The sequence below is a fragment of the Tasmannia lanceolata genome, unplaced genomic scaffold (assembly GCF_043159265.1).
Source record: "Tasmannia lanceolata isolate RefF3 unplaced genomic scaffold, GAP_Taslan_0.1 ptg000003l, whole genome shotgun sequence".
Classification (NCBI taxonomy): Eukaryota; Viridiplantae; Streptophyta; class Magnoliopsida; order Canellales; family Winteraceae; genus Tasmannia; species Tasmannia lanceolata.
In genome coordinates, this window is record NW_027518680.1 from 1669627 (window position 1) to 1684462 (window position 14836).

General features: G+C 38.9%; 2 protein-coding genes across 2 annotated transcripts in view; both read right to left on the minus strand.

Moving 5' to 3' along the window:
* Positions 1-1453: 1453 nt before the first annotated feature.
* On the minus strand, positions 1454-6868 carry LOC143847190 (uncharacterized). Its single transcript, XM_077355931.1, has 3 exons — positions 5850-6868; positions 3895-4319; positions 1454-2112 (listed from the first exon to the last, which is right to left on the minus strand). The coding sequence occupies exons 1-3, from the start codon at positions 6012-6014 to the stop codon at positions 1674-1676; spliced, it is 1029 nt and encodes a 342-aa protein (XP_077212046.1). The 5' UTR covers positions 6015-6868; the 3' UTR covers positions 1454-1673.
* Positions 6869-8224: 1356 nt separating this feature from the next.
* LOC143859073 (protein TIC236, chloroplastic-like) overlaps positions 8225-14836 on the minus strand; it is a 54899-nt gene continuing 48287 nt past the window's right edge. The window contains exon 23 of the mRNA XM_077369756.1: positions 8225-8905. Within this exon, the coding sequence (XP_077225871.1) occupies positions 8750-8905 (156 nt within the window). The 3' untranslated portion in view covers positions 8225-8749. The remainder of the gene's footprint in view (positions 8906-14836) is intronic.

Genomic DNA, 14836 nt, shown 5'->3' on the forward strand with positions numbered 1-14836 from the left:
GAGATGGAAGTGCTAGGTTTGTCCCCCACAATTTTCTTTTATCTGAGTGTTGGTAGGGTAACTGATATACGAAAATGTGGCCATATAAAAACCAGGGAATGGGTTTTCTATATTCCCACCCCTCCCTCTCTCATCTTTTAGGAATATGGGCAAAAAGAAAAAAAAAATTCATCATACATTGCACAAGTTTCATTCAAAAGCCTCTTTAATCTCCAAGGATCTATATTATTAGCTCGAGCCCAAGAAATAACATTAGAAGCATCACCTTCCATCTCCTCCCTAAAGATGCTCATGCTGAGGTGGTTAGCCTGAACCTCAGCCTCTGTAGAGTGTGTTAGGCCGATCGGGCCTGAAAATGCATAAATGATGATGCCATTACACTCTAAGGGGCCATTTGGATATGCAGATTTTAGAATCTTGGATTTCCTAAAAAATGTAGATGGGAGATGAGAGAAGGAGACCAGCCGTCGTTTTTTATTCTCGCCCTTCTTTCTGTCAGCAAGAGAGTAGGAGATCATCCCATGTTTCCAGCTTTTAGAAATCTCAGGACGGGGGAGAGATTTCTAAAATCTAGATTTCTTACTTAAAATCCAAGATTCTAAAGAGAAGTGAAACGGACGGTCTCCTTCTCTTGTCTCCAATTGAGGATTTTGAGGAAATCCAAGATTCTAAAATCCGTGTATCCAAACGGCCCCTAAACAGATCTCTGATTTCCTTTTTTCTAGAGTTGAAATGTCAATATTAAGTATAAGGGTATCAAGGGAAGGAAGTTTCCAAAAGGCTGATTTCTTCTCCACTGTATTGCCTGAAGAGATGTCTTATAATTCCTAATAATGCAATCCGAAGTAATACCAAAAATCTTGGTGACAACTTGCCCATGTAAATCATTGCAATCGTTGGACTTCAACTAGGAATTCCTAGTAAGTACGAGTCATCAGCTTGATTTGACTCCGTCCATGCCCTTTGTACACTTGCATCACTCTATTCACTCAACATCCAGAATGCCATGTGAAGCATCTATCAGAAAACATTGTTTGTCTCGCTTATAATGTTTTCTGGGGTTTTAGGTTTTAGGACTATAGTAAGCAAAATGTGAGTAGGGGAAAATTGGAGAGGATCCCTGGAAAGATCTTTCTTTGTCCATTCTTAATAGTTCATTTCATAGGAACCAATCAAAAAACAAAAAAAAAATTCACTTCTTTGGCTGTAAAAATAATTAGTCTGTAAGGTAAAGAACTACGGCCCAAAATTCTCTACAATTTTTGGATTCCAAGTAATACTCCGACGCCTGAAATTCTTGGTGTAGAGCCCCATCATTAAGTAATGTGAAGGGCCACAACTCTACTTTTGCCAATATACACCGTCCGATTGAGCCTTTTTCTGTTTCATTTTCCTTTTCTTATGAACACCATTTCTATCAGTTGTCTTCTGTTTCAAGATCACCATACCGTAATTTAGTTAAAAAATCACATTGATTTCAAGATCCATATTACATTGCGTTAAACCACTCATTTGACAAGAACATTCAAAAAGCAAAGAATGAAAATATATAAAACAACAGATGGAAAGACGTAAAAAAAAAAAAAAAAAAAAAACCAAATTACAATGGATCAGTTGATTGACATTTCATCCGTGTACAATTATGCGTATCAAGATCACTATCAGCATCCTTTTCAACCCCCCAAGATGCGCTTGATACCTGATCGCTGTTCTGAGGTCAATCTAGCCGGAAACTTCACGTCGAATTTGACTCGCAAATTCCCCTTCTTCCCAGGCTCCTTTACAATTGGCATCCCTTCCTCTGCAATCACAATCTCGTATCCAGGGCTGATTATGTCATTCACAGGGATGGTAAGGTTACGTCCGTCTAGTGTTGTGAGATTCACCGCAGTCCCTGCAAGTGCCTCTGCCAAAGAAACCTTCTGGTTCACTATGAGGTCACTCCCATCTCGCTTGTAGATATCGTGTGGTTTCTCGTCGATGACAAATACAAGGTCCGCTGGGAGCTGGTTCACCTGCTCATTCCCCTTGTCTGGGAAAGTGATCTTTGTTCCTTTTTTCCAGCCGGGTTTCACGTCGATTGTTAAGATCTCTGTTTCCGGCATCAATCGCCTGTTTTTCATTTTTGGTTTTTTGGATGCAGAGAAAGAAAAAGGATTAATAATATAAGACCGGGCCATCAAATTAATAAAAATCTAACTCATACATGGAGGGTGTGTAATTCATCTAATAAAGCATTTGAATGAACAGTAATCTAGTCATGCTCAACCATCATTGCATATATTAGAAGGTCAGCACACACTGAACATAAACAGTTGAATGAAAACTACTTGTTCAAAATATACGAAGGCTATTCTCATCATTCTCGATGGAGGAATTTGGTTTTGTTAGGAAATGTAATCGTAATCTTTGACAGGTGAAAGGAGACTAAACTGTAAATGTACGGTAGGGGCATTTGATAAAGAGATCCAATCTAAAAGTTCTATAGAGAATTTTGCTTTCGAAATGCGAATTTTTGTTCGTTACTTTGTTTAATCCCTCTGGGATTGTTTTTTAAGGTCTGAGGCACATGGACCAAACTTGGAAAGCTGTAACTGAAGGTCAGAATTACAAGAAAGTATTGTCAATGAGAATCTATTAGTGGACATTATGTTGCTGCTAAGGGTGTGTAGGATATATGATTTGGGTGGTGAGGATCTTGCTCTAAGGTGAGTTACTAGCTTTCTGGTGTGTGAGGGATCAAATAATATGGGCTCTTGAAAGCTATGTTAACTCTGGCCACAAAATACTTTCTAAGGCAGGTGGATGCAGCTTTGTCTTTCAGATAGAACGCGAGATCATGAACCCTCACTGATTCAGACTCAATCCAGAATTCTTGATACTGTCTGAAAATTTAATTGCAACTCAAAAAAAATAAAAATAAAAAATAAAAATCAAAGAGCAGTACAATGTATGGATTGTTTGCATGCATTGTTGGAGATCAAAGAAAAATCTAAGTATATGAGGTCTTTCCACTAAGAGGGAAAGGCCAAACGAACAGTATGGCATCCAGGGAAATAGTACCAAGCATATCCTTCCAATCAGAATTCACAACACACTACACTCAACTGAAAGAACATAAGTAATTACTGTCCTGAAGAATTGACACTGTTAAATATGAACAGAATGGTTAAATACTCACTCAATCTCTACACTAGCTAGTTTGCTGATGCATTATATGCAGGTCTACTAGTGGAGGGAACTCATCTAACATAGTTGCCTGGGAAAATAATCTTTCCCTGGGTCCTTGGCGACTTGCTGGAATTATTAATGAAATATATGACATCTGTAACACTTTATCTATTTCCTCTACACACGTCCTCTGAAGCACAGATAAGATAGCAGAGGTAGGGAGAAGAGGTGTGTGTTTGGGGGGAGAGGGGGGGGGGGGGGGGAATCTCTGCTCCCTCCCGTAATTTTTGTCCTTCTATTTTATTAAAGTTTCATTAACGGTTCAAAAATAAAAGGCTGCATAAGGAACTTATCAGTGAAGTGATATTCCTGATTTAGAAATACATCAGAGTGTAGATATTCATTTGCACGTCATTAACTCATAAACGGTTTTGTGGCAAGTCTCAAACTGTTTGGTATAGCAAATATGATTTAAGCATCGGAGGAGACTGACTTCAACTTTTCAAATGAATATCCACTACCAACAATCTAGGAGCCAATACAACCTGGAAGAGGGTTAGAGCATTTTAGTCATTTGCAGCACTTTTTCAGTCAATTTGATCGTGGAACTTTCGTAAATTCATAAAAAATGGGGAGAACCTTCTTGTTTCTAATTTAACACAATGCTAACTAACAAGCTCATAAAAATATTACTAGGTTTAGAAGAGGAAAGGAAATGCATACCCATTGGCATCAACAACGTTCCTGGAGATTTTCATCTTCCTTGTTGAGCCCGTATACAGCTCCTCAAGGCTGCATGCCAGCTTGCTCTCCACTGGGGCTGGTTTTCGCGACACTCCCCCACCAGCCCCCATGCCTTCGGTGTAAGATCGGAAGACGTTCTCAGGCCCACCAAATCCACCAAAGATCCCACTGTCCGGCTGGAACCTCATGGACCTACCGTGACCCATCGAGCCAAACCCGAAAGGGCTACTCCCGAAGAATTCGGCGAAGATGTCTTCAGCATTACGTGGATTGAAATGGAAATCATTTTGGCCACTCGAATTGCCATTTGAGAAGTTGCTTCCAGAACCAGGAGGGGGGACTCCCTTCAGACCTTCTTCTCCATATTGATCGTAGACTGCCCTCTTCTGAGGATCACTCAAGACCTAAAACAAATGTGTGATAAATATGTGAACACAGAAATGATATTGCACAAAATTTCTCAGCAGTTAATTTCATGTGGATTTTTGAAAATATTTATCTTTCTTGAGAAAGTCAAGTCATGAAACAGTCAGTTTTTTCTGTTATACTAAATTGTTTTTTTTCCTTTTGGTCTATTTCCTTCTTGTTACTTGAGGAATCTGACCTTTCCGAAGAAATATGAAACCTTGCAAGAAATCCCTGCTAAATTTTCCTGCAATATGATTGTGAGGATTGGAGGTGCAGTTCCTCCATAGCTCATCAACAAGGACCCCCCTCTCTTTAGTGGTATTATGACTTGAGACAAAAAGTTAAATTGCCATAAAAGCACTACAAGGGGGCACATTTATCATCATCCAAAGATAATTTTGGTTTGTACACATTCATCGCACCTCTACCTCAGGCCAGCGTCTGCATCTCTCCATCTACTGGCTTACACCATTTGATCCAGAGAAAAAAACTACACTTTCCTATAAATATGCTTTATCTCGACCAATATAATTTTTTTAGTTCAACTGTCTCTTTTATGGAGCATAACTAATCAGTATATTGATGCGATACTTGGAGTGTGGCCCATTTGATGGGTGGTCCGAAACTCCAAATCAACATACATGGTGCCGCAGAACAAAGAATCATTGTCATATATTATCAATCACAAGGGAATCATATTATCAGGTTCTCTTAGTGATGTGATGGCATCATTTAGGTTCCTAGTGAATGGGCTCTTACTGGCAATGGAGCCAAAAGCTCATTCCCGCCGAGAAGTCTTAACCATATAATTGGTGGGCAGAAAATGAATGGTTAAGAAATGAATAAAAACATTAGGGGGTGCTAGTCAACATTCTACAGGCATAATGCCTCAATGGTTAAGAAGTTAAGATGGGGCGCACCAGATGAACAGGTAGGATCATTAATGGGACGATCGAGAAGATTTGACCAGAGACTACTTGACAGAGCTCTCATGGAAGGTTTTTCTTGCTAATGCTAAAATAAAAGATGATTTCATATAACTATTTTTTTTTTTGAATAGTAAAGATGAATTCACAAAGGTTTCTGATTTTGAACTTCCATTCTCACAAAATATTGCGAAAAAATAAAGTAAATCTTTGCAGTATTGTAACAGAACTCCACATAACGGAGAGAGGAAAATAAGGTTCCACGTTCCCTAGCTGACAAGGTAGATCAAATCATAAAACAAAACCTGTACTTGAAAGCGCTTTGTCAAAGGAAATGAAGAAAAATAAAACAGCTCTAACATTTCAAAATCAGCATTCAAGGTTAAAGAGTGAAAAGAATTTCAAAAGGATACAAACCAGAAGATGCTAATGCGAAAACAGGTACACAATTAAGAATGCAACCAGAAATAAAATTACTAAGGTATAAAAAGACAGACAGGTGCAAAAGAATATATTTCCTGTGAGAGGAAAGGAATAGGTCCAAATAAACAGAAACAGAGAATGGTAACGTGATGGGCAGCGCGGGGTACGATAACTTACTTCATAGGCTTCGGAGATCTGCTTAAATTTGGCCTCTGCTTCCTTCTTGTTGTTAGGATTTTTATCAGGGTGCCATTTCATGGCCAATCTCCGGTACGATTTCTTGAGATCGTCATCGCTGGCATTCCTGTTCACCTTCAAGATGTTGTAGTAATCGACTCCCATGCTTATTCCAAAAATAGAAACAAAGACAGAGAGAGGAAACCCTAACCCTAACCCTAACCGTCAACCTTAAAACCTTCTCGGATTCGATTCGTTAGCTTTTGCTTTCCAGCACTTAAAAATAAAGAAAAGATTCTCAGACCTCTGCGATTCTTGAGGACGATACCTTAAATCTTTCAGATCTGTGCAGAGAGTACATTCGGTTTGTCTGATATTCTAAGATCTGAATTAAGACGAGAAGAATCACCGATTTTTTTCAGAATAAATGTTCGAATCTCCACAATTTCTGCTCGATACAACACGAATCACTGAAATTCCATCCATAAAGACCTCAGATCTCTGCAAATTTATCTTAGAAATTTACCATGCGATCTCAAAATTTACGAAAAATTACAAATATCAACAAATTCTCGCAGAACAATAAGAAAACCCTCCGATCTTCTCAATCCTTAGTCGAGAGACAGAAAACTTCCGACTTTTTACAATTTCCAGCAAAGATTATCTCAAATCCTTCAAATTCCTCCAAATCCTCGAAAAAAAAAACCCTCTAATCTTCGCGAGACTTCTCAGGAACCGATCTCTCCGATTTCAGCCAAATATATTACGAATCTACGCAAATTCGTGTAATATAGAGAAGGAATACCTCTGATCTTCTCGATTCTGAATCAAATGACAAAAAGCTTGCGATATTTTAGGTTTTCATCAAAACATGCCTCAAGCCTCAGCAAATTCGTGCAAAAAATCAAGAAACGAAAAAAAAAACCCCCTCAGATCTTCGTCTTTCCTGGTCAGAGACGAGAAAATTAAAAAAAATACCGATATTTCTTCACGAATTTCAGCAGAATGTATCTCAGATGTCTGCAGATTCGAGAAATGAAGAGAATTTGTGAGAAAATTAAAAGGGAAGGGGGGATGAATCGGGAGGCCTATTTTATTTATGGACACGAGTGACGAGAGGAATGATTTGATAAGGTCCCACCAATGAGATGATCCCAACCCTTCAATTTGTCGAGTTTTCTATGTTTTTGTCTTTTCAGAAATGTGATTATAGAGTGCCAAAGTCAAAATAGGAGAGGATATCAGGATAGATAATAGGGAAATGTTATCAGCACTACTGTATTTTGATGAGGGCACTCTCACTTTATTAAAAGTACGGCATGGCCCGCACCATAAGATGATCCAAACGGTCCATTAGATGGGCCACAGCCTAAATAGGTTGTGCCCGAAAAATTATTTCCATAGGCTGACCTTAACCCTCCGATCTATAGAGGGTTAGGATCGACCCTCTAACATTCAGATTGGAGGGTTAGGATCAACCTATCTAAATGATTTTTGAGGCACAATCTATTTTGGCCGTGGCCCATCTAATGGACGGTTTGGATCATCTATGGTGCGGGCCATACCGTACTTTTAATAAAGTGAGGAGTGCCCTCATCAAAATACAGTAGTGCTGATAACAATTCCCTATTATCTATTTAGCTAAGCCGTTGATTTTACTCATGTGTTGTCCACAAGATTAAGGTCCCAATTGCACATACATGCCGCCATGTGGGACCCAAGACTTGAGCAAGGGCATCTGGACAAATCATGGCCATTCGGATGCTGATCTGATGGATGGATGCCCACGGGCCAAGCTTAAGTCATTGGATAATCCAAGCCATCCATTTTCGGTGTTGTGCAATGGATGGTTTAAAAATGTTTGGGATGTACAAATGGAAGGTTAGAATCATACAACCAAGCCCACATGAACGCACCCGGGCAAGGATGATTTCTTCCCATGTGTGTTTTTTTTTCCAAGGAAAAATACGCAACCATGAAAAAATATTCCTGAAATATTAGTGGAGCCAGGTTGCAAGTGATGGGTGGGACCATGAAAAGCCCTTGGAAAACAGGAAAAACACAAACCATAGTAACTCCTACAAAAGGGTAAGATAAACCCCGGTTTGCTATGCACACCAGTACGGTAAGCGTAGGCCCTACCTCGATCAAAGTTCTCCAATGAGGTGGCCCGGGGAAGAAAAGGGGGCGGATATAAATATGAGAATAACACCCCCAGTTTTTGAAAAACTTCAACTGCAGGACCTTGTGAGGGTTGCCATAATACAAAGACGGTGAAATCAAGAATAAGAAGAGGCCGTAGAGGAGAACATTAAATAGGGAGAAGATATCAATTCCTACATGAAATTCTACTTCAAATCATATGTAAGAAGCAATCAGTTCAAAACCCATTATTGGCAGAACCATCAAATGTTCTTTTCATAAGCACAAGTTGAGTTTAACACACAAATGAAGCTCAGTCCCAAAAAAAAAAGGGCAAAAACTACACTGTTAGCTAAAATATCTTCTGCTGCTCTTCTGATGCCAAGGTTTTACAGTAGATCATTTGTCCTAAGAATAAGATCTAAACCATTGTGATTTATGAACCAGAGTATCTGAGCTCCTTGCCCTATATTTTAAAAGTGAATGATGACACCAAAACTGTACTAACAACATATTTGCAGTTCAAGCATTATAGAATTTAGCCAAGCTGTTGACAGAGCAACTTATGAACAAAGCTCTTTTTTTTTTTCATTGAGCCAAAGAATATTGATTACAAACATATTTACAACATCTAATTTTACATTTTCTGAAAAGACATGCATGTGAAATAACACACCTGTATGTCTCTGTGAAATAACACATTTCCTTTTCGAATAACTAGTATGCTTTCGTGGACCGATGATTGATTTGTATGCAGATCAGTCCTGAGATGTAGCCGAGTACTCAAATAGGAGGCGCTTTGAATCACTAGATGGAATAGATTGGAAAAGGACTCTAAGGCGGCTCGTAAGCTGGTAGATTAGGGTACACTGCATCGCCATTTCTGAGTCCTTCATCTGTCTAACTATCGAGGCCTGAAAAGGCAAAACATAACTGTTAAACAGATGGTATATGAAACAAAAAGAAAAGAAAGAAAATTGTCTTTCATTGAAAAACTCTAAACAATACAATTCAGAAAATGAGTAACAATGCAAACAAAAATAAAATAAAAAATGAAGCAAAGTTACTTTACTGCTGACCCTAAAATTCCCATGTGTAAAGTTTAGCTCCATGTACAAGGGCATTTTATTGCATCCACGGCAACAGCGGAGTAGAGCGGTCTTTTGCTCTCGCAAAATCTCCATCTTTTTTCAGATGCTATATCCTTTCCCGGCCATTTTTTTATTTGTTTTTTGATTGATGACTGCCAATTCTGAGATATGGGGGTATGCAGATTTATTCGTGATTTAATTATACAGTACTAGAATGGAGGTCTAGAGAAAGCATCAATCCATAGGATTTCCCTAATCCTCCCTTCCTGAAAGGAAGAACGTGAAATTCTTTTTCCTTTCCGCAGGGACCAGGAGATTGGCTCTAGCCATAAGAAGAATGCTTGGTATAAATAACTCACTTCTTGGTCTTCAAACCCCTCTTTACTTTATAAATAGCATTAAACCAACAAATAGGTTTTACTTTACCACTATTTAGAGATCATGGGTATACGTCTTCCTTATACATGCCTATTTCCAATCTTTACATCTGACTAGTTGGCAAACCAGGGTCATCTATTATAATTTGCCACATGGGATCACATAAATTAAAAGAGCCACATAGAATTGAGGTTTATTTGTAAAAAATGCAACTAAAAATTGGACATTTTAACGATCGTAGAAAGGAAAAATAATTAGACAATGTACATAGTTCAAAATGCAACTAAAAATTTATAAAATTGAAATTTATTTGTATTTATATATAAGAAATGAAAAATATTGCGATATTATCACGACAATCACAAGTATATGTATATTTTGAGACAAACCCAATCTATTGGGAAATATTGGGATTATACTGTTTCAAATTACCATCATGATGATAAGATTGAATAGAGGGATCTGGCTTAGCCTAAAAAATCATTTTACTTTTGGTTTAAATTTGATTTTAAAGATGAACTTGATATGTGATCATTCCACACCATATTTATCATATATTATTTTTGAGTAACAGAAAGTATTCAACAGTGAAAAGAGGGTCAGAATCTCTCCATCAATCTAAAGTTGGAGTACCATATCGAATGTGGGGGGATTGGTATTGTAACGAATGTGCTTATCGAAATTTCCAACAGAGGCGCTGTTGTCGCTGGGAAAAGTACCATATTCGGAAATATATGCCTACATGTGCTCCCTCAAGTTCCTGGCAATGGCAAGAAAAGAAGGAAAAACAGGTTACAAAAGAAGTAAAGAGGACTTTTGATGATTGGCGGTGCCCATCCTGCAAATATGCTAACTTTAGTTGGAGAGTCAGCTGACGGAGATGTTACTTGCATATAAAGGATGGGTCTCTGCAGTTGGGAGAGAAGCGCAATGGGTCGGATCCTGTACCCACTCCAAATAAAGACAATCTCTGGCCCGACTCAGGGTCAATCTCTACTCTATCCACGGTTGGTTCTCCGGTCCTTTCCATTTCCGGAAAAGAGGTGGAATCAAGACTATCGTCTCTTAGATGCTGTTTAATTGGAAAAACTAGAAAGTAGGGACCCCTAGCCAACTCGGCTTCCGATAACCTTAACGATATTTGGTGGTGGGCTAAAAGAGTCTGGAATCTTCCCTCTCTCTCGTGCCCATGTCTTTTATCAACGGATGAAGTCTTATTCATCTTTGAATTGGAACAAGAAGCTACAACGGTCCTGGATAAAGGCAAAGAACTGTGGCAAGGCAGACTTTACTCCCTCCTCTCTTGGACCAAAGAATTCTCCCCGGGGCTGGAGGAATTTTGGATCAGATTTTATGGTATTCCTCTTCATGTTTGGGCCGCGTCAACAGTTCAAGCTCTAGATAATCTTTTTGGGCAAGTCCTAGAAATTAATATGGAAGGGAACCATAACCAGTGTATGACCTTTGTCTCTGCTAAAATCCTGGCCCCGCAGTGGAATTTTTTACCACCATCCGTTCATATTCAAATCACCGGACAAGTTTACACGATTGGAATTGAATCTTTAGGCAGCAGGGGCCCATTGTCCTCGATTTCAGAGTCTCACTTATCAGGCTCTGGCACTTTGAGAGGTGCTCAACTTCCGGAAAACTATGTCTTACCTATGGATTGCCCGTCGACGGCTCCATTGGAAAATCTTGGCCGGGGAGTTGCTGGACCTTCGGGGCCCCACCATTCGATTTTGAATTTCAAATCTCACTCAGGGTCAGCATGGTCTTTTAAGAAAACTCTAATTAGGAACCACTCAAGGTATGTTAGCCCCTTCTGCACTTGGTCCAAGAAAGGACGGTTTTCAGGGGCTAGGAAATACCTAGGGTTTGACAGAAAAGGAACCGTCCCATCTTTGCCTATCAATGGTCTAGTGGGTTGCAGGAAGGACCACCATAAACCATCTGGTGCAGTTTCTTGCAGGGGGCCTATTTCCAAGATCAAAGAAAAAATTGCTGGCCCCCTGTGGACCCATTTGGCGCACCCACTGTGCATTGAAATATCCACGTCTCTGGTGCGTTGAGTAAACTCGGAATTTATGAATTGTGATTATTAATTTGTACAATGAAAGTGGATCAGAACGTGCGCGTTGGAATACGATATATAAAGGTTTTTTCTGGCGGTAGCCACTTTTCTGGTAATGATGGGATCTGCCTTGTTCGGGTAGGAACTTTTATAATACCTGGTTGTATCGAGAAAAGGATGTGGGTCCGGGGATGCGAAGAGTTGAGTCTGATTTTACATAGGCGTCTAAAGGGGGAGTAGATAACTTTTTAGGATGTATTCTTCAACACAGGTAATTCTTTCTTACTGTGGTAAAAAGATGGCTGATTCCTCTTCCTCCTCTGGCCCTCGTATATATAAAAGAGTTCGAAGAGAGTTTCCACAGTATACGGAAGGTTCCAACATCGTCAATGGGTTTGAAATCTGCGTTATAACTCTGCATTCGCCTCGGTGAGAGTTCCCACTATCCCAGAACTAATCAAGATGATTATCAAGTAGCAGTGGAAGCAGTTCCAGGAGGACTACAACCTCGTCTCTGAAGAGTTCTTCCCTTTGACAGGAACACCCAATATTAAGGAGATATGTACACCGGTGCATAAACTTCCTTTTTTTCGAAGCTAGTTGGAGTATACTGAAAATCTGAGGCGGACTGAATGGGAGGAAAAAGGGAACCTTTGTATCCAGAAGATAGCTGAAATCATAGCTATTTGGAAGAACCCGGTGGAAGGGGTCCCTTTTCCACAATATGCCTCAGAGTTTTGGCCCGAGGACATGGAGTTGGAATTGGAATTGGATATTGGGGTTTTAATGGTGGAGCTGAACGATTGCGCCAGACAGGTTTAAGTTAAGGATCAGATAAGAATTAACTTCGGGCAATTTGATACGAGTTTTTGTGTTCTCTTTGGATCCGGGTGCATGGATGTGGGAGGAAGTAAAGAGAAAAGAAAAAAAGAGAGAAAAAAAAGAGATAAATAGAATTGATCTTAGGAGAGTTTTTGATGCATGATACAAGTGGGGATCTTTATATATGTAAAAAAGGGGGATAAGAAACATGAGAGTAGGATGGATCTATAGATGCTCTGGAGGCTGTCTTAAAGTCGGGAGAAATATAGGCTCTTTTGGCGTTTCAGTATTTTTAAGGAGATAGTCCCATTTCTCTGGTAGTTCAGGTTACGCCCTGAATTGCCTATATAGATACTGTGTATTGTGTCTAGGGACTCCTTGTCCCCAATGTACGCTTCATGGTATCAATATATTTGTCATTTTTCAAAAAAATAACCATCATGATAATACCTCAATATCGTCACATAGAATTTGAGTTGCTTTATGATTTTCTTACAACCTTGTATATACAAGATACTATTCTTCTCCTTAGTATATGCATTTTCGGGTCCAGAATAGCTTTGCTAATAGGGAACCTGGACAATAACAGGCTATAGGGAAGGAAATTGGATTATGTCCTGATCATTTACAAATGCTAAAGGATATATTAATCATTTGGGAAATCTAGAGAAGATAAGAAGTCTGTGGTAGTAAGTAATTTTTGTTTTAGTGAAGTCAAGAGAACAAAAAGATACTGTGCAAGCAAATTGAAAATTCATCTCCTGAAAATTCCAGTTCAAGATGTTCAGCTGGGGTCATAGCTTTGCATTTTTGTTTTAGAAATCGGCAGTACGGAAAATGGTAGTATGTGTGAGGGTATTTTCAAGATCATTCCTTCGCCGATAGTAGCTAATCACTTCTTAGATCTACAGAACAATGAGATTGTTGGCCATCTTACCATTTACCACTCATATTTTGTACAACGAAGATGAGATTAGATTCTTGAAGGTTATTTAAAACCAAAAGCGAGGAAGAGGAAACCCTCCCTCTCCTCTCTCATCAATAGGAGATTCAAAACAACCTCTCATGAACAGAATAGAAAAAAATTTCCATTCTCATGTTATCTCACGGAAACAGCCTCTCTGCAAAGCAGGGGTAAGGCTGTGTACATCTAGTAGCCCTCCCAGACCCTGCAATGGTGGGAGCCTCGTGCACTGGGCCGCCCTTTTTATGTTATCCATACTGCCATTACATAAAAACTATATTTATAGTTCATAAATCACTCATTCAAAACTCAACCGAAATTTCATCCTATCAACTTCAATATAAAAATAAAATAAATATTATCTTTAAAAAAAAATCCAACATAAATGTTGAAACCACTCTTTCATACATAGCAGGCTTCGAAGCATGAGATTTTAAGAGCTACACATTTTCTTTGTATGAGTTTTGCCATACCTCTTCCCAAGCTCGAACTGGAGGTGTGTGACACCCACATAATAAGTAAACTCTAGTCCCATGTTAGATTATTCCTAGTCCTTTGCCAAATTCCCCCACACTTAACTCACTTTATTGAGGGGAAACTCTTTTGCAAACATATTTATCAACAATTACTAAAAAAAACCTATCTCCAGCAATTAAATAAAAAATTTACTTATAAAATAATTCAAAAAATTCATTATAATGCTTTGGAAAGTGACGAACCATTCATGATCAATCTGATAGACTGATCAATCAAGTAAGAGCTTAGGTTGTGCTATTAATGCCAAGGGATTTCTCCAAGCAAATATATTACTAGGCTTCATTTAGGAAGTTTCTTAGCAATGCATTTACTGAATTGAATTGTACATGGACTTAACACGGACATCCGAGTAGTCATTGGTAGTGACTTCATAATGTAGTAAGAAAGAAGGCCAAGAGAAGATCTACAATAGTAGCGTTCAATATGATACCCAGAAACAAAAAAAATATCCGAGGACACATGGCATGAATCATGTTATTGTGTATACCACCAGTGTTCCAAAATTCGGACTCGGATGAGAACTCGGCTATGGTAAAAGGGAGTCGACTCGGGCAAGTCAATGATTGACGTGATCAATTTTTCACTGACTCGGGTGAATCTAAGGAATTTTGATTGACTTGGTACCATTTTGTGGTGGTCGGCGTGGGGGGTTAATAGAGGTGGAGTAATTTCTGTACTAGGATTTCCATCGGAATCTAGATTACATACTATATAGTGCAGGTGATGCTTAGTCTCCTTTTTTTTGAACCAGTAAGAAAACTTTATTAAAGTATAAGCAGTTGATGCTTAGTCATCCTTGGTAACTAAGGTGGGCCAACCTTGAAAATCATCCCATATCAGGTGCAAGACCATGATAACCTAGATCCACCAAAAAAATCGAAGCAATCCTATCTAAGACCAGACCATCCACATCAGTAAAGCAACTAAAGAGAATTATACACCTCAAAAATTAAAGAAATGAAATAGACCTGCAAAAATTACA

Bases quoted from the DNA above. Each gene is read 5' to 3' on its own strand.
- LOC143847190 (XM_077355931.1), bottom strand. From the start codon at position 6,014: ATGGGAGTCGATTACTACAACATCTTGAAGGTGAACAGGAATGCCAGC. The intron at 4,320-5,849 runs GTAAGTTATCGT...CATTTGTTTTAG, and splicing joins AGATCTCCGAAGCCTATGAA to GTCTTGAGTGATCCTCAGAA. The intron at 2,113-3,894 runs GTATGCATTTCC...AATGAAAAACAG, and splicing joins AACGTTGTTGATGCCAATGG to GCGATTGATGCCGGAAACAG.